General features: G+C 41.0%; 2 protein-coding genes across 2 annotated transcripts in view; one reads left to right on the forward strand and one right to left on the reverse strand.

Moving 5' to 3' along the window:
- Positions 1–1,037, forward strand: part of C10H3orf49 (chromosome 10 C3orf49 homolog) — a 28,006-nt gene extending 26,969 nt beyond the window's left edge. The window contains 1 exon segment of the mRNA XM_089919890.1: positions 24–1,037. Coding sequence (XP_089776016.1) covers positions 24–221 — 198 coding nt within the window. The 3' untranslated portion in view covers positions 222–1,037.
- THOC7 (THO complex subunit 7) lies at positions 853–21,849 on the reverse strand. Its single transcript, XM_022572649.3, has 8 exons — positions 21,731–21,849; positions 8,372–8,489; positions 7,277–7,404; positions 6,895–6,981; positions 3,447–3,504; positions 2,627–2,693; positions 2,471–2,540; positions 853–1,766 (listed from the first exon to the last, which is right to left on the reverse strand). Exons 1-8 carry the CDS (start codon positions 21,747–21,749, stop codon positions 1,699–1,701), a joined length of 615 nt encoding a protein of 204 aa, XP_022428357.1. The 5' UTR covers positions 21,750–21,849; the 3' UTR covers positions 853–1,698.
- Positions 21,850–21,913: the final 64 nt, after the last annotated feature.

Consider the following 21,913-nt stretch of genomic DNA (forward strand, 5'->3'; position numbering starts at 1 on the left):
TTCTCTGTATCTGGCTGTCATAGGTGGATGACCTCATAGAAGCAGTGACAGATAAATCCATGAAGCTATTGGCCCAAAGACACGCTGAGCTTCAACAGTGTGAGTTTCTAGGGGATGAAATCCTTCAGTCTTCCAAGCAGTTCCAGAGGATATCCAAGAGAACCATGAGGAAGTATAAATTGAAAAACGTGTGTTTCCCATGTACCTGGTGCTGCTTCTGATTTTGTTTCTGACAGCGCAAAAGTTATGTTCATAGGGGTTCTTATCTTTTGGTACATAATCCTGAATAAGTTTCTCTTAATCAGTGGTGGCAGTGGGGGGGTTAAGGGGGGTGGGGTGGGTGGTAAAAATATTCTGCCCAGCAGTCCTTAAAAAAAGATCCTTTGGGAAAAATTGATTTTTAATTCTGAGTCAATATAAGCAAATTTTTGCTTCATAATTCTTACTAATAATGGAAAATAGAAATATTTATCAGGGCATAGCAGTTCTGCAAAGAAATTTCTCCCATGAAATTTGCCAGATGAAATTAGAGGAAGCACTTAAAAGTATTTTGACACTTTCACTGTGTCTACTATTGAGCTAACTTTAAACTTTCGTTTTTAAAGATGCGAGTTTGTATCAAAATTACAAAAATGTAGCATTATTAAGGTATGATTCATGCAAAATGCCATGTTTCTGAACTAAAATAAATGGATAAGGATAGACCCTAACAAGTATTAGCCATGTAATTCAATATTTAAGACAATTATAAGTGATTCAGACCTGGCTTAAGTTTTTTAAAAAGATCATGAAATCCTTTTTGCAAGACTCTTGAAAATGACCCCTACAGAACAAAACGATAGAGAGAAAACATTTCAACAAAACATTTAACAACCACATTGCTCAAGTATTAAGGACAGAGATCTAGAAAGTTTTGCATATTGATTTACTTTGCATCTTGTAATTACCTCTGATATCCGTGATTCTTAATATCATGGAACCTCTCCCACAATAAGCACACACCACAAACATTTTGTACATAATTTCACAAGTTCACAGCCCTCCTGAGAGCCTATTCATGGACTTCATTTTCAAAAGTGGTAACGATTTCCAGAAATGGACTAATTTTCTCAGGTACATCCTACAAATGTCACCTTCTCACTATCTTCCACTTATTTTGTGAGCAAATCAATGTTACCAGTTAAAAACTACCTAGAATACCAATGAGCACTAACATATCTGGCTTGAAAATATTTCATTAAACATTTTTGGATGTTGCTTCCTATCTTTTAAGTATAAGAAAGGCATTTCAGGGCTTCCCTGGTGGCGCAGTGGTTGAGAGTCCGCCTGATGATGCAGGGGACGCGGGTTCGTGCCCCGGTCCGGGAGGATCCCACATGCCGCGGAGCGGCTGGGCCCGTGAGCCATGGCCGCTGGGCCTGCGCGTCCGGAGCCTGTGCTCCGCAACGGGAGAGGCCACAACAGTGAGAGGCCCGCGTACCGCAAAAAAAAAAAAAAAAAGCATTTCAATAAAAACAAATATATAATGAAGTCATCTCCCTTTGTGTGAAGAAATATGAATGAACTGTGAATTAAAATTTAACAGCAACGTAGTTCACTGCCAAAACTTTATATGTCTCAAGAGCACAACCAATTCTGAACACACTAAGATCATGTTGCTACTTCAGTATTCTTGGGAATGGCGAGTGATTGGCGGGTCTACGGTTTAGGATCAGTTTCCATGCTTGTTTCTTGAGCTTCTTCCACCTCTGAGAGCTTTTCATCATCTGCAGAAGGAAACATAAAACTTTAATCAAATTTGCTCAAATTATATGTTTAATGAATACGTGAAAACACTTTTATCCTTTATTAGCGAATATATTTAAACCAAAAACGGCAAAATGGCAGCCTATGACTGTAACTGACCCACACAAGTGGGTTTGGTTTTAAAAGTCTTGTTTTGGTTCTTGTTATTAGTTGAATCAAAATGCAAATTTTATGTGATAGACTTCAGCTAAAAAAAAAAAAATCTAGGTCTTAGGCTTTTTTGCAAACAATCAGAAGATAGGTTACATAAAAATTGGCTTTAGTCAATACAAAGAGCAAGTCCCCGGGTCCCCAAAGCACCTAGTTCATTGAGAATGCAAATGTGTTTATGCATTGATTATTTCATTCACTTATTGCCTGCCTGGGTCCTGAATTGTTACTTTATAGCAATATACTACAGTAAACCAAGAACAATTCCAAATCTATCATGCTTAAATTTCTCTTAATTTACAAACCACTAGACAGGTATTCAAATCGTACATATTCAGGCTTTTCTGCATATAATCAGAAAGATGAACAACATGAGTACCTTCTAATGTCATCCAGCTACACTCCTGTTCTGAAACTGAAGGTGCACTCTCTTTAAAATGTATATTTTAGAAGACATGCCTCTGATCATTTAAAAATCTTCATAGACATTCATTTTGTGACTCTTGTTACTTACTTTCCAGTGTTTGCTGAAGTTCGTGGATGGTACTAAGAAGAACGTGAAACTGTTTCCTTCTCAATTCTAGCTGTGTTAATAAGAAAAAAAATTAATACACATTGATCTATAAACCTATACAGAACACAAAGGCTAACATATACCACATGCAAATACCTTATCTTCAACACTTTCTTTAATATGTGAAAGATGCTCTAATTCTTTTCCCAGAGCCTCTAGTTCCCTGAAAAAAATAAAATAGTGTTATATTTTGCTAATTGGGGGAAGAGAATTCATAATTAATATCTAACTTTTTAGTTAGTAAATAGTATTTATTTTAAAAATAAAAGATAAGGAGTTATAATACTCCATTATGATGAGACTTTTAAAACTAAGGGTGATTTCTTCTAAATATGCACTAATTTTCATTAAAATTAAGTTTTAGATAACTTTTAAAGTATAGAAAAACTTGATAATAGGATATCAAACCCCAAGAGTTGGTAACTTTTAACATTTTGTCATAATTATTTCAAGTCTTTTTTTTTTTTTTTTGGTAAATTGCAGGTTAACTTGAAATACCCTTTGAACTTTACCCCTAGTCCTCTGAACGAGGCCTTTTTCTCCTCCTCTACTCCCCATTCAGGTAATCACTATATCATTCTAATCCTTTTTTATACATATATTTGTATCTCTAAATAACATACAGTATAAGTATATAATACTTGGGGGGCCCTAACTTTTATAAATGGTTATTATTCTGTATGTATTTCCGAAACTTAGGAATAATTTAAAATTCATTGTATATGTCTTCTGTTTTTCTTTCACTAATTGTTTTTGAGATCTGCGTTTAAAAAGTGTTTATCTAGTTAATTCTTTTTATTGAAGATCGGACTCCTCCTTTTGATGATGTACTCCCACAAAAATGGAATGCATAGACTAGTATGTAAACATTTATGGATAAAGATTAGTTTCTTTCAGAGTAAAACTCTGAACTTACTTTAATGTCTCATGCCTGTCTGGATGACGCTGGATCACTTTTGCCAATGCATCATATTCTGAAAGATATAAAAATGTTTACTAAAATAAGGTTTTTTGAACCTTGTTATCAAACCAAAATGTCTAACATCACAGAGCTCTCCTAATCACTTTCTTAGTACATAAAGAAGTGGAAACACTGAAGGATGGACAGAGTATCGTCAGTTTCTCTTGATTCAATTATAATTTCAAGGATACATGACTTCAAAAGTATTCCAAACAAGGATTTTACCTCCACTCTGTTTTTCCATTTACCCATGCCTGGGCAGAATACAAGAGGCTAGCATAAACGTAAGTGAACTTAAGTCATTACTGATCATCAAGTGAACTGATTCTGAAGAGGATCTTATTCCCTATTTGCCCATCAAATAGAAGATCAGCAAGGGGTATATATCTATATATCTCCTACCATTAATTTCAGATCTTAGACAACAGAAAATTATACTTCTCACTCATTTCAAAGGTAAAGATCTCATAAACTTAGAAATGATTTATAGTTCATGAACTTTGTTTCTGCTCCACTGAGAACTCCAAGATAAGTCATGTGTCTCCTGTTAAGTTTTCCTATGAAATGATATGTGGCACATTTATTTAAAAGTCTCTTTAATCAATAAAAATACTGTAAATTGACATTAATTCTTAAGTAAGTTGGTATATCCTACTCTAAATTGGCCACTGCAACCTGACCACATGCATTTTAGACTGAATTCAAAAAAAACCTTTTAAAAATAAGGAATTAGGGGCTTCCCTGGTGGCACAGTCGTTGAGAGTCCGCCTGCCGATGCAGGGGACATGGGTTCGTGCCCCCGTCCGGGAAGATCCCACATGCCGCGGAGTGGCTGGGCCCGTGAGCCATGGCCGCTGAGCCTGCGCGTCCGGGGCCTGTGCTCCGCAATGGGAGAGGCCACAACAGTGAGAGGCCCGCATACCGCAAAAATAAATAAATAAAAATAAGGAATTAGGAATTAAATATCATCTTAATTAGCTCATTAAAAAGTAAAATTCAAGAGTCATGTACCACAGGGCTTCCCTGGTGGCGCAGTGGTTGAAAATCTGCCTGCCAATGCAGGGGACATGGGTTCGAGCCCTGGTTTGGGAAGATCCCACGTGCCGTGGAGCAACTGGGCCCATGAGCCACAGCTGCTGAGCCTGCGCGTCTGGAAGCCTGTGCTCCACAGCAGGAGAGGCCGCAATAGTGAGAGGCCCACGCACCGCAATGAAGAGTGGCCCCCGCTTGCCACAACTAGAGAAAGCCCTCGCACAGAAACGAAGACCCAACACAGCCAAAAGAAAAAAGAGTCATGTACCACAATGTTCATTGCAGCTCTATTTACAGTAGCCAGGATATGGAAGCAACCTAAGTGTCCATCGACAGATGAATGGATAAAGAAGATGTGGCACATATGGAATATTACTCAGCCATAAAAAGAAATAAAATTGAGTTATTTGTAGTGAGGTGGATGGCCCTAGAGTAGTAGTGAGGTGTAGTGAGGTGGATGGCCCTAGAGTCTGTCATACAGAGTGAAGTAAGAAAGAGAAAAATACCGTATGCTAGCACATATATATGGAATCTAAAAAAAAAAAGGTTCTGAAAAACCTAGGGTCAGGACAGGAATAAAGAGGCAGACGTAGAGAATGGATTCAAGGACACGGGGAGGGGGAAGGGTAAGCTGGGACGAAGTGAGAGACTGGCATGGACATATATACACTACCAAATGTAAAATACATAGCTAGTGGGAAACAGCCACATAGCACAGGGAGATCAGCTCGGTGCTTTGTGACCACCTAGAGGGGTGGGATAGGGAGGGCGGGAGGCAGATGCAAGTTGGAGGAGATATGGGGATATATGTATATGTATAGCTGATTCACTTGGTTATAAAGCAGAAACTAACACACCATTATAAAGCAATTATACTCCAATAAAGATGTTAAAGAAAAAACAAACTTAAAAAATGCAAAAAAAAAAGTAAAATTCACTGTTTTGTCAATCAGTGTATTAATTCGATATAAGTGTGAATTTTTTTTTTTTTTTTTTTTTTGCGGTACACGAGCCTCTCACTGTTGTGGCCTCTCCCGTTGCGGAGCACAGGCTCCGGACACGCAGGCTCAGCGGCCATGGCTCACGGGCCCAGCCGCTCCGCGGCATGTGGGATCTTCCCAGACCCGGGCACGAACCCGTGTCCTCTGCATCGGCAGGCGGACTCTCAACCACTGCACCACCAGAGAAGTCCATAAGTGTGATTTTTAATAAAAAATATTTTGGATTACAGTGTAAAAAAAAGAAAAAAAACCACAAAAGAACCCTAAGTCATAAAACCCCCACAACTCCAAAATAACCATTAACATTTTCTATATCCTTCTAGTTTTTTTTTTTTGCGGTACGCGGGCCTCTCACTGTTGTGGCCTCTCCCGTTGCGAAGCACAGGCTCCAGACGCGCAGGCTCAGCGGCCATGGCCCACGGGCCTAGCCGCTCCGCGGCATGTGGGATCTTCCCGGACCAGGGCACAAACCGTGTCCCCTGCATCGGCTGGTGGACTCTCAACCACTGCGCCACGAGGGAAGCCTGATATCCTTCTAGTTTTGCATTTATATGTCACAATTGTGACTACACATTATATTTTTTATCTTTCTTTCAATTTACATTATAGGAGGAACAATGCCCCTGCCATTAAAATTATTTTGAAATAGTTGTTATAGACTAAAATAAGACAGACGCTAAATAAAAACAAGAGATCAGAACAAAGCTAAGCTTTATCCTCTTATTAGAAATTTAGGCAGCTTGTAAATGTTTGCTTGCATTGTGCTTAATAGTGGCACAGTGGTTACGAATCCGCCTGCCAATGTAGGAGACACGGGTTTGAGCCCTGGTCCGGGAAGATCCCACATGCCGTGGTGCACCACAACCCCCGTGTGCCTAGAGCCCGTGCTACGCAACAAGAGAAGCCACCGCAAGGAGAAGCCCACGCGCAGCAGCAAAGACCCAATGCAGCCATAAATAAATTTATATATAAAAAAAAATTCACGGGCTTAAATTCTTTTCTGTTTTTTGAAAGTAGTTCCATTAAACAAACAAAAAAACAACAAACAAAACCCTAAATAAATTACCTTTGCTCATTAACCGTAACACTATTTAAGCAAAGGGATCTGAGTACAGTAAAAAGAAAAAAACAAAAGAAATACTTGTTTAATCAATACAGTCCAACAACAACAAAATTTTTTTTCAGCATTACCTTCCTTCTCTGCTATTTTAAAGAATAATATAGTTTTAAAGAATTAAGTTTGACTCATAATTCTTTTTTATAATTCAGGTTGATTCTAGCTGAAGGTTTTCCCTCACAATGTTAAAAACTGCATGAAAATACTAGTCAGTAAGAAAGTATTTGCACACTAAATCCCACAAAACCCTTACCTTGGCGATTTTTTCGTATTCGTTTTGCTTGAAGAATTTGCTTTTTGCACTCAGCAATTTTTTCATGTGCTCCAGCAATGCTACATTCTATATAAAAGGTTTTTTTTTTAAAGATAGTTATAACAACATGTATAATCTCCACCCATTTTCAATTTTAAAATATGTTTTTAAATTAAGTTTCATTGCTAATAAAATAGATGCTGGCATTTAAAAAATAGCTGTAACTCAAAGTATTACATATCATTTTAGAAAACATTCTTTCAATTAATGTTGTTATTGTTATTATTTTACCACTAACCAAAGAAAAATGTTAGCAGATATTATTTCCCTTAGACCATAAAAATTACAATTACAGATAGAAACAACAATTAAGCTTCCTTACCTATTTCTTTGTAAATTTTTTCATAATTTTCCATTTCTCTGAGATTCATATCATATACCAGCAAAGTTTTGCCCATTGAAAATTCACATTGGGACAGTGTGCTCAGCATACGTTGGTACTGGCTGTATCTAACAAAAAAAAGAGAGAAAAAGAAAAAAGATTTTTGTGGATTTCCAGTTGAAGTATTATAATGCAGGCACAGATTTGCCAAGTAAATTATACCAAGTTCTGAGAGAATAATTTTCTTTGTTTAAAAAAAAATTAGAATATCTGTCCCTTATGTTTTCTTTTTCCAAATGTGGTTTAGTTGAATATATAAACTGTATCAGTTACAAATGCAAAGACGGGACTGTAGATCTTAGCAATATAAGCTTAATTCAAACAACTATTTGTTGAATTTTGTTTAAAATCCTTTTTAAAATGTTTTAAGATGGTTTTTATCTTCACAATTCTGTTCTCATATTTTTTTTACTCTATACAATTATGTGAAAAGCTAGTTCAAATGATGAAAAAAATTTAAGTTAAAAAAATTATCAAAAATATAAAACCTTGCCGCAACTTTTATTAGTATGTTAAAAAAAGAAAATTTCATTTAGATATTTTCTTACTAAACACTCCTCTGCTTTTAAAAGTGACCAAAGTAATGAGTCTGAATTTCACCTTCATTTCTTACCACTATGCCTTCTGCACATTTTTTTTTTTTCCTTCAGTACGCAGGCCCCTCTCACGGTTGTGGCCTCTCCCGCTGCGGAGCACAGGCTCCAGATGCACAGGCTCAGCAGCCATGGCTCACGGGCCTAGCCGCTCCGCGGCATGTGGGATCTTCCCGGACTGGGGCACGAACCCGTGTCCCCTGCATCGGCAGGCGGACTCTCAACCACTGCGCCACCAGGGAAGCCCGTTCTGCACATTTTAATAAACATAAAGCAGGCCTCTGAAGAGAAGGCCAGAAAAGTCTACTCTGGATTAACAGAGTTGACTCCATTGGACATTTAAGGTGAGTGAAAATCTGAAATATTAACAGGACTGTATATATGGTCTAAAAAAAAAATCACACCAGGACATTAGTATAGAAACAACAGCAAAATGAAATACCCCTCTTCCTGGGATCCAGAGTTGCACCATTTAATGAAGCTTTTCACTAGCAGATTAATTCTCCGATCATCTCCAGCACCATCTCCATCAATTAGGAGACGCTTCCGTATGACTTCGTCTGGAGGAAAGAACAATGTGAATTAAAATGACTGTCTGGCTCTTGTTAACTTTCGGGGAAAATAACCAATACCATTACTTATTCATTAATCCAAAAGAAAATTATTGAAATGTAAATGTACTTAATGCCACTGTACATTTAAAATTGTTAAATTTTGTTAGGTTTTACTATCATATATATATATGGAAAGTTATTAAGTGTTCGTGTCAGGCACTGTTTTAGGGGCTAGGGTTATAGCAGAAAAAAGCCTTGCCCTCACAGAACTGGCATTCTACTACCGGATTGTTGAGTAGAAATAATTTTCGGGTACTACCAGGGAAATAAACCAATAATTCTCGGAGAACTTTTTTTGAAAATCCTGTTCAGACAGAAGGAAGTCTAAAGCATTCATGTCTCTGACTAGTGTGAGGTACTGGTAAAAGGGAAACAAAGAAAAGAAGATTTAAAAGATGTAGTGGCAGAATAGGAAAAGAGAATGAGATGGGTCAGAGAAAAAGGAATAGTTTTTTTTTTTTTTTTGCGGTGCGCGGGCCTCTCAGTGTTGGGGCCTCTCCCGTTGCGGAGCACAGGCTCCGGACGCGCAGGCTCAGCGGCCATGGCTCACGGGCCCAGCCGCTCCGCGGCACGTGCAATCATCCCAGACCGGGGCACGAACCCGTGTCCCCTGCATCGGCAGGAGGACTTTCAACCACTGCGCCACCAGGGAAGCCCTGTTTTTTTTTTTTAAGGGTAATTTTAAAAATAAATTTATTTTATTTATTCATTTTTGGCTGCGTTGGGTCTTCGTTGCTGCACAAGGGCTTTCTCTAGCTGTGGCGAGCGCGGGCTACTCTTGGTTGCAGCGCGCGAGCTTCTCATTGCGGTGGCTTCTCTTGCTGCGGAGCACAGGCTCTAGGCGTGTGGGCTTCAGTACTTATGGCACACGGGCTCAGTAGTTGTGGCTCACGGGCTATAGAGCGCAGGCTCAGTAGTTGTTGCGCACGGGCTTAGGTGCTCGGTGGCATGTGGGATCTTCCCTGTCCAGGGCTCTGAACCCATGTCCCCTGCATTGGCAGGCAGATTCTTAACCACTGCACCACCAGGGAAGTCCCCAAAAAAGTGTAATTTAGTTATTATATCTGTAATGTTTCTTTCCCCGTGAGGACTTTTTTTTTTTTAATAAGTCTGTCTCACTTTTGTTCCAAGGAAAAGAAAAAAGAGCAAAAGGAACAGAAAAGCCGTGCAGATGATAATGATGAGTAACAGGTGGGGCCCCAAAGGGTCTGCCTGGCAGCCCGGACCTAGTGTTCTTCCTGGACAAGATAATGCTGGATCATAACAAGAGAAACGCAAAATGAAACCACAATAAGGTATCACTTTAATCTATCATATTGGCAAAGATCAAAGACCTGATAATCAGTGATGGCAAAGGTGTTGAGAAATCGCACTTACGCACACTGATGGAATGCAAACTGGTACACTCTTTGCAGGGCAGCTGGCCAATAATACAATATTCAAAACGCACATACCTTTCTGACCCCATTATTCCAGTTCTAGGAATTCATCCTATAGATACATGTGCACCCATGCACAAAGATAAATGTAAAGGGACGTTCTTAACAGTGCTGCTTGTGGTAGAAAGATTGCAAACCTAAACATTCACCAGTAAGAGACTGGGTAAATTATGAAACATTCATTAAATGTAATAATATGCAGCCAAAAGAATAGTGTGGATGTATATACTGATATCAAAAAAATCTCCTTAGATATGTTAAATAAAATGAAAACAAAACAGGTGCAGAGAAACAGTTTGCTGCCATTTGTGTAGAAAAGGAGGAGGCCATGTGTGTATATGTGCGCCCATCACATATATGTTTGTGTATTCAGAGAACATCTTTGGAAGAATCCACAAGAAACTGGTAACAGAGGCTGTTTCTGGTGAGAGGGATTACAGATATAGGATGAGAAGGGATTTAATTTTTATATGACTTTGTAGGATTTGTTTTCTTACCATGTGCGTGAATCTAAAAAAAATAATTTTTAAAGTGTGAATAATTCCTGGAGAGCCTGCAGGATGAATACAGAAAAATCTTTAAACAATAGTTCCTGTGTGTAGGCAGAAGTATTTCTGAGCGCAGGTGCAACAGAGATAAACTTTGGAAGGCAGATGGCTCCAGTTTTAAAATCTATTCTGTGACATCAGATAAACATTTTTAGAATTAGGTATTGTTCTCAGAGTCATGGCTTTGACAGATGGCTCAAGCTACAGATTCATCAAGTGTTTTAATTTTACACTTTAAAATATAAACTAATGCTTTCCGTATTTAACCACCAACAATGTTATTTGAGGAGACTAAGGACAAATCACAGTCCCTGAAGAGATTAAAATGCAGAAAATGAAACTGACTTTCTAAAATCACAAATGTTTTAACTTTGTTAAAAGTAAACATTCAGTGGGTGAGCAATGCAGTGGTCAACTGAGGCTGTTTAGTTTCTTTTTGATCTTCTTATCTCTAATCTTCCAAGCCCCCAAGAAACCCCATCTTCCTCTCAGATACCCAGGCACCCTACTTTATTGAGGACCAGGGATTTCAAATGTAAATGAATTCAGGGAATAGGGAGTAAGTAAAATGAGGAGTAAGTACCTAAAGGGGTAAGCTATTACCAGAGCTGGCTCTTCAAGAGATTTGTAAAGTTCGGTGACTAACTAAAAATGTTTCAAATACATTTTGTGATCTTGTCAGCTGTATACTTAAGATCTGAGCACTTTTTATATATGTATGTCATATCCTAATTACAGAATTTTTTTTTTTTTTTTTTTTGCGATACGCGGGCCTCTCACTGTTGGGGCCTCTCCCGTTGCGGAGCACACGCGCAGGCTCAGCGGCCATGGCTCACGGTCCCAGCCGCTCCGCGGCATGCGGGATCTTCCGGGACCGGGGCACGAACCCGCGTCCCCTGCATTGGCAGGCGGATTCTCAACCACTGCGCCACCAGGGAAGCCCATAATTACAGAAAATTTTGAAAAATGTTTAAAAGATTGTACAGGCCAAATAAACTTGGGAAAAAGGTTTGTCAGGGCTCACCCTATGTCTTGTTCATTCTGTTTGCTCTCCTGCCTCTCACACTGTGTCTTTACATTTCTGATGCTCAATAAAGATTTTTAAATTGGATTTGTGGTGCCTGCCTGGGACCATCTGCCCTCCAAAGAGTTTGTCTCAATAAAACACTAACAAGGACTAGCAGCAACCATCTTATTTTCAGGTCCATAGCAGAGATTTCCCTTCTTGTACAAAAGACACAAATATTTGATCAATGAGCAGATGTGTCCGCAGGTACCGGACTAAGTTCTGAGGACATGAAGTAAAGACCTGAGCTCCTTCACTCTAGTTGGAGAAGTAACACCCATATGAATACACACACACACACACACACACACACACACACACACACACGAAGCTGGGATTGTTAAATGAGTGACACACACAGCAGGAGATTAAGAGGAGAGCTTCCTTTAGCTTGGGGGGAACAGGGAAAGAGGATTTTGAGCTGCTCTTTTGATACTTGAAAACCATCAGTCAAAAAAGCCAAAAGGCATTTTAACAGTATCTATTGAAATTTCAAATAATATGGCCTCTTTGACCCAAAAATCCTAGATATACTTGCCTATATGCAATATGACATGTTCATCAACAGGGGGTTAGATAAATTTCAACATAAGAATATGATGGAATACTAAGAAGCGATAAAAAACAAAGAATGAGGAAACATCTGTGTACTGGGAGAGAGAGAGACCACTTAATACAACTTGTTAAAAGTGTAAGGTGAAGAATCATATTTATGGCATGCTTCTTTTCATATAAAAATGGGGGGAAATAAGAATATATATTCATGTGTTTATATTCACATAGATATCCTGGAATGCTATACAAGAAGCTAATAAAAGGGGTTACCAAGGAATTGGGGCAGTATCAGTTGGGGAGCTGGAGGACAGGCTGGAAGATGGGGAAATATTTTTTATATTATTTGATTTTTGAACCATATAGGTACTCAAAGTCTGTTAGCTGTTGTTTGAAAAAGAAAGCAAGCTATAATTGTGGTGATGGTATCATAGGTGTTTGTATATGCCCAAACGCATCAAATTGTACACAATACGCGTAGTTCTTTGTGTATCAATTATACCTCAATAGAAGTGTTAGAAACAAAGAAAGCAAGCTAAAGTTGTTTCCCTACTCCCCATCCCCACCCCCAGCAGGCAGGGAGAAAGCTGTGAGCTAAGGCAGAGGTGTGGAATGCAAGGCTGGATCTGGCTGAGAGTACTCTAGGACAATAGGGAGGCTGGATGTGTGTGAAGACAGATATCATCATCGAGACCCAAGTTCAAAAAGGCAGTTAGAGGTCAGATTATGGGAGTCCACACTAGTAAATGCCATCCTGGTAGACTTGGACCTTCCTGGTAGGCAACAAGTTGGAGTTGCTGAAGATTCATGGCTGGACTTTCTAGGAGGATCAAGTTGAGGGCAGAGTGTACAAAATGGAACGCAGCTGTGAAGCACCTAGGAGGCTACCAAAGCATAGGCAGTAGGAGCTAAAATGCCATGAATTAAAGCAGAGATTAGAATCGCAGGTCCCGGAAGGCAAATTACGAAAGGCAGGGGCCAGGGCCAACACTGGCCGGCACAGCACGAGGAGGAGTGCAGTCTGATGAGTTCTGGTGAGGGGGGATTCGCTGTCCAGGCATTCACGGGTCTTTCTCCTACTTCAGTCCTATCCCTCTTTTGTCTACAGAGCATTTCTTCACAGCCAGACCCTGGGCCAGAAGTCAAAACCTGGGTCCAACGTTCTGGTTAGTCCACAGTGTTTACTTTGTGTTTGTGACCAACTTTTAACTTCACCTCTAAAAATGGGAATAAAACTATCCACTTCATAGGACTGCTGTGAAACTTTATGGAAATAAAAGTGTACAGAGGAGCATGATGCCTGTTCATTGTAGGAAAGAAAAAAAGGAAAAAAAAAGTTATTCCTATCTTCATGCTAAATTTAATTCACAATTTAATGTTAAAAAGTGAGTATATGTTGGAGATACATCTATAGATACATCTATATACCCATGTAGATATATATTAGGCATACAAAGTTTTGTCCAGTTATGATTTCTCACAAATTTGCTTGTCTCAAGCTTTGTACTGTAAGGTCAGATATTTCTAGCTTAAACTGCATAGGCAGTTGCTGCCTAGGAAATTCTCTGGGGATGAGGATGATTGAAATAACATACATAAAGTACAGAGCACAGCTCCAACAGCAACAAAATAAAACCAAAGGGTAAGTTGCCAGTTTGCAAACAGCCTCTGTTCTTTTTAAATTTAAAGATGGCCAGCTGCTGACAGTTCCCAGCGTGTATGATACCAGCATTGTTATTTTTAATCGTACCTCCTCAATTAGCTCTAGATTGAACACACCTAAACATGTTCTGTTTACTGTATACATTGACTTCATAAATTGTTATCATGCTGAAACTCTCTGTAAGCAATCTGGATGCTAATATTAATCCTGGCAGGCCTTGGCCCACCTGTAAAAATGGTGAAGATGGCTTAGAAACTATTTCAGTGATGTTATCAACATCATTCCTCAGTTGTCCCAATTACTTTCTTAACTGACCACGAGGATCAAAACCATCTGGGAAAAGCCTTGAAACCAAAATACCTAACATCTGCTCTGAGAGTGGTGGTTTTCCACCTAATTTTAGGCTCGTAGGAAGATTTCCTACTGGATTCAGTTATATGTGTGCCATAATTATATCTACAAAATGTCTGCCATTCAAAAATCATTTTCAAATCAGTTATGACACATGCATGGCGACAAGCAAATATTTACTCAAAAAACTGGGATGTATTTTAGACCCTTTCCTGTCTTATATGCCACTTTCTACCTAGAAGAAATATGTCAAGAAGTCCTTTTAAAGGGTTAGATTTTAATGCCCGATTTTCCATAAACAGGCTGGAAGAAATGACTGCTTTACAGTCACTAAACCAACTCTTCATTTCCAAGCCTCTGGTTGGATGACACAGCCATCTTAGGAATTTTCTCATTTTAGTGTGGAAAGGACAATCTCTCCTAAACCCAGACTAACACGGCTTTCAAAACCCCTAATTGTTATTCCCTCAAAGTGGCTATTGAAACCTTGATTACAAAACAAGTTTTCATACCCTCTTGGAGCAAATACTGAAAAAAGGAAAGAGAAGAACAATTTGCAAGATAATGGTGGGCCAAGTTCCAAAACACTTACTTTAGGGACATGTCAAGGCTTGACAACCAGTGATAAGAGCCTGTTATGTAACTTCCTCCTAGGGCTAAGCTACCGCCAAGCGTGCCTGCCGATCTGCTAGACCGCACAGCTCCCGATCTCACCTGCTTTCAAGAAATAGCAATTCTGTGATCTAACAGTGAGGATAAGCATTTCCTTTCTGAAGGCACTTTAGCAAGAAATTCTGCAGGCACACAAGCACACCACTGGCTTTTTCTTGGTGTTCCTAAACACTCTGGATCCAAACTGAAAACCACAGGAAGGGATAACGAGATAAGATTACACAGGAAAAAACAGCTAGCTACTAGGAAACCAATGAGGCAATATGTATTTTAATTAAGAATACATATACCCTTGACCTGTCTTCTAGAAATGATTCCCACAAGTGTACAAAGACAACTATGCATATATCTCCAGTCATACTATTTGTAAGAGTAAAAAACAGAAAATAAAAAAAAAATGTTTACAAGGGGCTTAATTAAAAAATATATATAACAGAATATCACAAAATAAGGTAGAAAAAGCTCCAAAAGAACTCAAAGATGTATCATTAATTATGGAAGTATAGTTCAAAAGAGCACGTAAACGTTTGTGTAAACTTTATACATGCATACCGGCACACCAACTAACATATACATAATGCTTATAATATGCTGTTATCCTCACAAGAGCCCTATAAAGTGGATATTACCCCTATTTACCAATGAAGGCACTGAAAGTTACTTGAAGGAGTAAAGCTGGGACTCAAACTCAGGAGTTTGATGCCCGAGGTGTTTTTTGCCTTTTATGGCATTTAAAAACCATTCTGGAAGGGTACACAAAAAAACACCTTACACTAATTACCTCTGGGAAGTGGGATTAGCAGTGGAAGGTGAAGAGGGGAAGGTTTTCACTTGTCGCTTGGTGCATTTCTTCTTGAATTTCCTAACGTGTATTATTTGTCTTCCTCACAGTATCGACAGTCGTTATCTGGATAGAGAGCTTATTGGTCATTTTGAGGTATTTTTCTTCACTTTTTCTGAATTAAAAATTCTCATCAGTGTTCTTTAATAGATCTATGATGTGTTAACAAGAAAAAAGAAAACTGGCTTGACTTGACCTATTAACTAGAGGAGAGACTAAGGCCATGTAAAAACAACGTGTGTGTAGATTCCTCTTAAGAGTCATCACTGGATCACCATCGCTTATGGGTTATTAAGCTGAATTACATATATCCCATTGTGTTGGATTCCTCCTGGTAAAATAACACCTAGTCCCTCCTTTCAAGGAGCTTAAAATCATTAAAACAACTTTTAAGGCCAACAATATTAAGACACAAAGAAGTCAGGTGGAAAGAATAAATAAGATGGTTTGATTCTTCCATGTAAATATGGATCTCTCGGGAGACACTTAGGCCCAGTCTAAATAAATTGCTGATACCAAAGTAAATTACATAAACCAAAATTAAATTAAACATTAAAAAAAGAAAAGCAAAAAAATGAATGTTGAAGGCCTTTGTTTTTCTCTAGATTTATTTAAATGTTTATAGAGTATGGCCCTAATAAAGTCAAGGTTGAAACTCCAATCTTGCTTTGAGATACCTTTTATCTTGGCTAAAGAAGTATTATTTTATATTTGAACTGCTTCAGAAACCCCTGTGCTGGGACCACAGATGAGGGCAAAAAGTGGTCAAATCCACTGGCACTAGTGAAAAAAAAAGCCACGCAAACTCCTTGGCCACAAATGTCTAATTAACTTTCCGTCAGCAATTGAGATTGGAATAGCGGCAGCAGCAGACACTTAGCGTTTGTACACTCCTTTATTTGATGACCATAACTCTTGTTTGTTTCCTTTCACTCTGAAAAGTGTCCTCGTTTGGACAATCAATTAAATGGTCACTCAACTTCGAAGTGCTTTACATATATTAATCACGCTTCATCCTTGAAAACACCCTATAAAGTATGTATTATTGTCTTCCTTTTACAGATCAGTAGTGTCACCTCTGCAGTCAGAGGAATATATACACAATTACATTATTAGAAAAGCCATAGTGCCATTCCATTATTCTGTCATATTGTTCATGGGCATGTTAAAAACCATTATTTCAAGTTTTAACAAGCATATTATCCATGCATGACACTTTCTAATTTAATAAACAACAACAACAACAACAACAAAACGCTGTCAAAACCAACAAGCTCTATGAAATGGAGTGTACAGCCACATCCTGCTCCCACCCCCCTTCTCATCTCCCATCTGTGGCTCTGGCATATCAAGATATACACCTAATGTTCTCTGTACTGAAAAAAGTGCTTCTGAAACACTTTCTATCAGAGTACTAACACTGTTTAACACCCTTTAAATTAACACATACAAAATACAAACTGTGAACATAGTTTAAATTAACAGAAACAACATCTAAACTGTTTTCCAGTTAGCCAGAATGCTGGGGTGGCAACAGAGGAGAGTGGCTTTGCCAATAACTAGCTATATGACAGTAAGCCACTAACTTCCCAGGACTTCCACATGTCCATCTAAAGGCAACGGTACTGGTGATAATATTTATAGTTCAGTATCTATAGGTAACAAGATAGCGTCTCTCTCCTTCCCTTTGAGGAGGGCAGTTCCTCCAATTAACCAATGTGTCCTTGTACAGGAAATAAAGAGGTTCTCCTTCAAGGGCTCCTAGTCCAATTGGATATGTAAACCCAGATGTAAGGACTACACAAAGGCACAGCACCTTGCCAGGCACTCAAACTTGGAAGAGGACATCAGCCCTCCTCTAGTCTCCAAAGACAGGTATTGGAACTTCTTCAAGACCTTCTCAGGAGGATGATAGAAATATGGAGGCCACCCACTCCTCAGTCCTCTCCACTGTCATGTCATCATCCTAATCCAAGCCCACCTTGGAGTACTTCTCGTTGGCCTCCCTGTTTCCATTCTTGCCTTCCTAGAATCCATTCTCTACACAGCAACCCAGAATGATGCAAAAGATGTATCACTAACTCTTCTGCTTGAAACCCTCCGATCACTTCCGAGTGCCCACAGAAGACAACCTGATCTCTTTTCCATGGCCTGCAAGGCTCTGTTTCTCTGACCTCCTTTTGTATCCCACCCGTCCTGGTCCACCTGGATCCAGCCCCAGTGGCCTTCCCCATTTTCCTTAAACGGCGCAGAGCTTGTCTGCACCTCAGGCCTTTGCACTAGTTGTTGCCTCTATCTGGAATGCTTTCCTTGGCTCTTCACGCAGTGGACCCCTTCAGGTCTTAGCGTAAACATCACTTATCAGAGGTCACACCTGAGCACCTGATTTTAACCTAACTCTCCACAGCCCTCCCCCATTACTTTCTTATTCCATCTAGTTCATTCTCAGAACCAAATTATGCTCTTTCTCAGAAATTATCTTACTTACTTGATTGCATGCTGTTGCTTCCCTCCCCCAAGTAAGAGTCGGGTCTTCCTATATACAGTCTACTGTTATAACCAGCACTGTGCTTGGGAGGCATGCAATAGATATTTACATTATGTATCACTCACTCCTGCTTGATTCTTACCAAAAGCTCAGCTGAGGAAAATCAAGTTTACCGAGATTACCTAAAGAAGTTGTGGCTTGTCCTTTCCTCTATGGTCTAGATAATTCTTAAAACAAAAAAAGCCCAAAAACCTTGCTCTGAAGTAAGGCAGACCAGCAGAGCTCTTCACCTAAACCACATGGTCTATCTGCTTTGGAATGCCTTTCTAAGTTGTGATTTAGCCTTCTTTGACCTAGTAAGGCATGTGCTAAGAAACAGGTTTATGATCCTCAGTGCTGAAAAGAGGTTAAGGATATGACACTGGCTTTTGTTTATGAGGACCCTAAAGAGAAGCTTATTTTTTAGTGTTTAAATTTTAAAAAAAAAAATTTTTTTTTAAAAAACAACAAAAAAACCCCACTGCTTGTCCTGGGTATCTAATGTTGCCTTCCTGCTCTCATGAACACTATATCACAGGATGGCCTAGGTCCTGCCTCTTGGTATGGACAGCTGGGGAAACAAGTCACTTGCACCTTTAATTAACGTACAGATTTGACCCCCTGATTACAAGGATCACCCCACTTCTAACTTCCTCTTCTTTTTACTAGTCTTGATCTTCTTTTGGCCTTGTTTCCTCATCCATTTATTTTAACGTTTTCTCATTATAACGAGCTGCTTTAAATATTTTCTGGAATATGCCATATAAGTAAATTAAGTATTAAGGGCTAGAGCAGAAATATACATAAGGTAATATGGTTAATAGGTTAACCTACTGAAAGATCAACTGGTTAAGAGCAGAGAATATTTGATGTGAGTCCTGAAGAATAAATGGGCGGTCACCAGGCAGAAAAGGCAGGGAGTGGCAACCTGCACAGATAAAAGAGAGGGAGAAGGCACAGTCCTCATCAAAGGAAAGTGGAGGAGAGGCAAGTAAACCAACTCTTACATTGAATAGTATTTACTGAACATTAATGTATCAGATGCAGTGCAAAGCACTTCACAACTTTTACTGCATCTAATTCTCAAAACCAGCCTATGAGGTAGACTGTATTATTATCCCCATTTACAAGGAATGAAAGTAAGGCTCAAAGAGGTTAATTAACCTGCACAAGGTCAGACTGCTTTTAAGTGGCAGAGTGAGGATTCTGATGGCTTCTTTGGATGTAGGGAGCATTTGACTGCAATCAGTGCATTTACTAGAACTCACCTTCCCTCTCCATTTCCCTTCTGACAAAACCTCTCTCTCCCCTGCCGTTGTCTACTTCAATGAATAGAGAAGTTTCCAATCAGAAACCAGGGATAGTCCTCGGCCCTTCCCCTCATATCCATTTGCTCTCCTGACATTTGACCTCATAAATTTCTCTCCCACCTGTCTACTTCTCTGCAGTCCCTCTTGGTCCCAGCCTCTATCATCTCTCACTAGGACCAGGGCAGCTGTAGCTGAGAGATGGGATGCACAAGGGGGAAGAGGAAGAACTCTGAGCCAGATTGCTTGATGTGGAGCTCAGGCTCTATAACTTGCTACCTGTGCAACCTGGGGCAAGTTACTTCACCTCGTTGTGTCCCAGTGTCATCTGTAAAGTGGGGATAATAATTAGAACATGCTTGACATACTAACATACTATATAGATGTTAGAAAGGAGAGAGGCCACTTAACTCCTCACTTTCCCTTCCCCTCATCACATAGTAGAGTGTGGTGGTTGTTTTTGATGCAAATCTGATAACATCCCACCAATGCTAAAAAAACTTTTAATGGTTTCCCACTCCCCTCAAAAATTCCTGGCTCATAACTTTCTAACTTCTAGCCAATACTTACTATCTTTGAGTTCTTCCAATGCTTTGTGGCCTTTGCACAAGTAGTTCTCCACCTGGCATACCAATCCAACTACATCTAGTTATCCTTCAAAAAACGGGATTAAGAGTAACTTTTTCAGGGAGGCTTTCTGATCTCTGAGAATGGATAAGCAATCTTTGTTACATGCTTCTACGGTTCCGAACCTTGAACTTCCTCTGTAGTAACGTTTGCCACCGTGAAAACTAATTATCTGTGTTTTTCCCACCAGACTGTGACCTCAGAGGAGGAAAAGGTCTTGCCTGTTGGTTCTGGGCTGTTAAGCCCAAGGCCTAGTCCAGGTGGGATAAATATCTACTGAATAAATGAAACTGGAATGAAGCGAAGTTTTAACTGGACCTTGAAGAGACTTCACTTCATTACTCCTCATCATGATCACAAATTTGGGCCTATTACTCTTCCCCCCAGTGGCCTGGTCCTTCAAGGTGGAAACTCTGTCTACCTCCCACTCTTCAGAAATGGCCTCTCTATAGGCATCTAAGGTTACTGGCCACTCTTTCTTCAGATAGACCCTGCACCCCTAGGTCCCCCTTCCCAAATGTCAAAGGACTTCCCTACTCCTTAACTGGATACCTTCTTAGATTCTCCCTCCAGTTGCCCATCATGCTTGTCCACCTTCCCCAAGGTGTCACTCTATTTCTGCTCTCAATCTGTAGACCACCCCCTGGGCCCCTCCTTACATGGAGGGACCTCCTAAACTGTCCTCACAACTTTCCCGAAACCCAGCCCCTGCCTCTCCTCCGACTGCATTCCAGCAGACAAACCACCCTCCCCAAGACATACACACAAAGGAATCTTCTAGTGTCCTGATCTACCCTAGGTGGCCCCATCCCTATACTGGCTCCTCTTAATACCCAAGGGACAGTCCCTGGCTGTCCTCCGGACACCCCGTCCACATCTACTCTTTTTAGATACTGTCCCCAGCTCCCTCTCGCTACCCCCAAGCCAGGACTAGTTCTCAGGCCTCAGTGCGATCCACCCCATGGTCTGGGGGACCTTCCCAATCTGTCCAGAGGTCTCCTCCAGGTGTCACCCTCTGTGCGCTGACACCCCTGGTACTATTGTCCCGGGACTCCCTTCTTTCCGACTTGGCCCGAAACTCTCGGCCCATCCCCGAAGTTCCCACTCCCTTTCAGCTCTCCAAAGGTCCTCCGGACGCCCGGCTGCAAGGCCTCCACCCCTTCCTCCCCTTCGCCGCCCCTCGGGCCCCATCACCCCCACTCAGTGCTCCCTCACCACATCCTCCGACAGCCTGGACCCCTTCCGGGTACCATCCGCCAGCGCGTAGCTGCCGGCCTCCCCGGGCCCCCACGTGTGCTCCCGGCCCCTCGACGATCCTCCCAGCGCACCCTCCCCACGCCCCGCGCGGCCTCGGGAGAGCGGGCCTCGGAGTTCGCGGGGCTCCGAGGGGGACGGCGAGGGCTCCGGGGAGAGGCCCAAGGGCTCGGGGGAAGCGGCCGGGAAAGCCCGGGTCTCCGAGGGGCCCGATCGGGGAGGCCAAGGGGCTCCCGGAAGCGGCGGGGGAGGCCGAGGGTCTCGGGGGAGGCGGCGGCGGGGGCCGGGGAGGCCGCGCGGCCCCGGGGAGCGGGCCGGAGCGGCAGCGAGCGGGTCTCACCGTCAGTCACGGCTCCCATGGCGTGCGCGGCGGCGGCGGCGGCGGCGGCGGCGGCGGCGCAAGCTGAGGCGGCGGTTGGCGGCGGCGGAGGTCAAACTCCCACAATGCAGCCGGGTAAACAGCCATGGAGGAGGAGGCGGCGGCGCCCGCGGCCGCCCGCTCCGCCGTCTGAGCCGCGCCGCG

Source organism: Delphinapterus leucas, chromosome 10 (genome assembly GCF_059928025.1).
Source record: "Delphinapterus leucas isolate spDelLeu-1000000601 "Yukka" chromosome 10, BTC_Dleu_Yukka2, whole genome shotgun sequence".
NCBI classification, from domain to species: Eukaryota; Metazoa; Chordata; class Mammalia; order Artiodactyla; family Monodontidae; genus Delphinapterus; species Delphinapterus leucas.

Coding starts and splice junctions, on each gene's coding strand:
- THOC7 (XM_022572649.3), bottom strand. Junction 3,505..6,894: donor AATACGAAAAAATCGCCAAG/GTAAGGGTTTTG, acceptor TATATCTTTCAG/AATATGATGCATTGGCAAAA. Junction 2,694..3,446: donor GACAGGCATGAGACATTAAA/GTAAGTTCAGAG, acceptor TATTTTTTTCAG/GGAACTAGAGGCTCTGGGAA.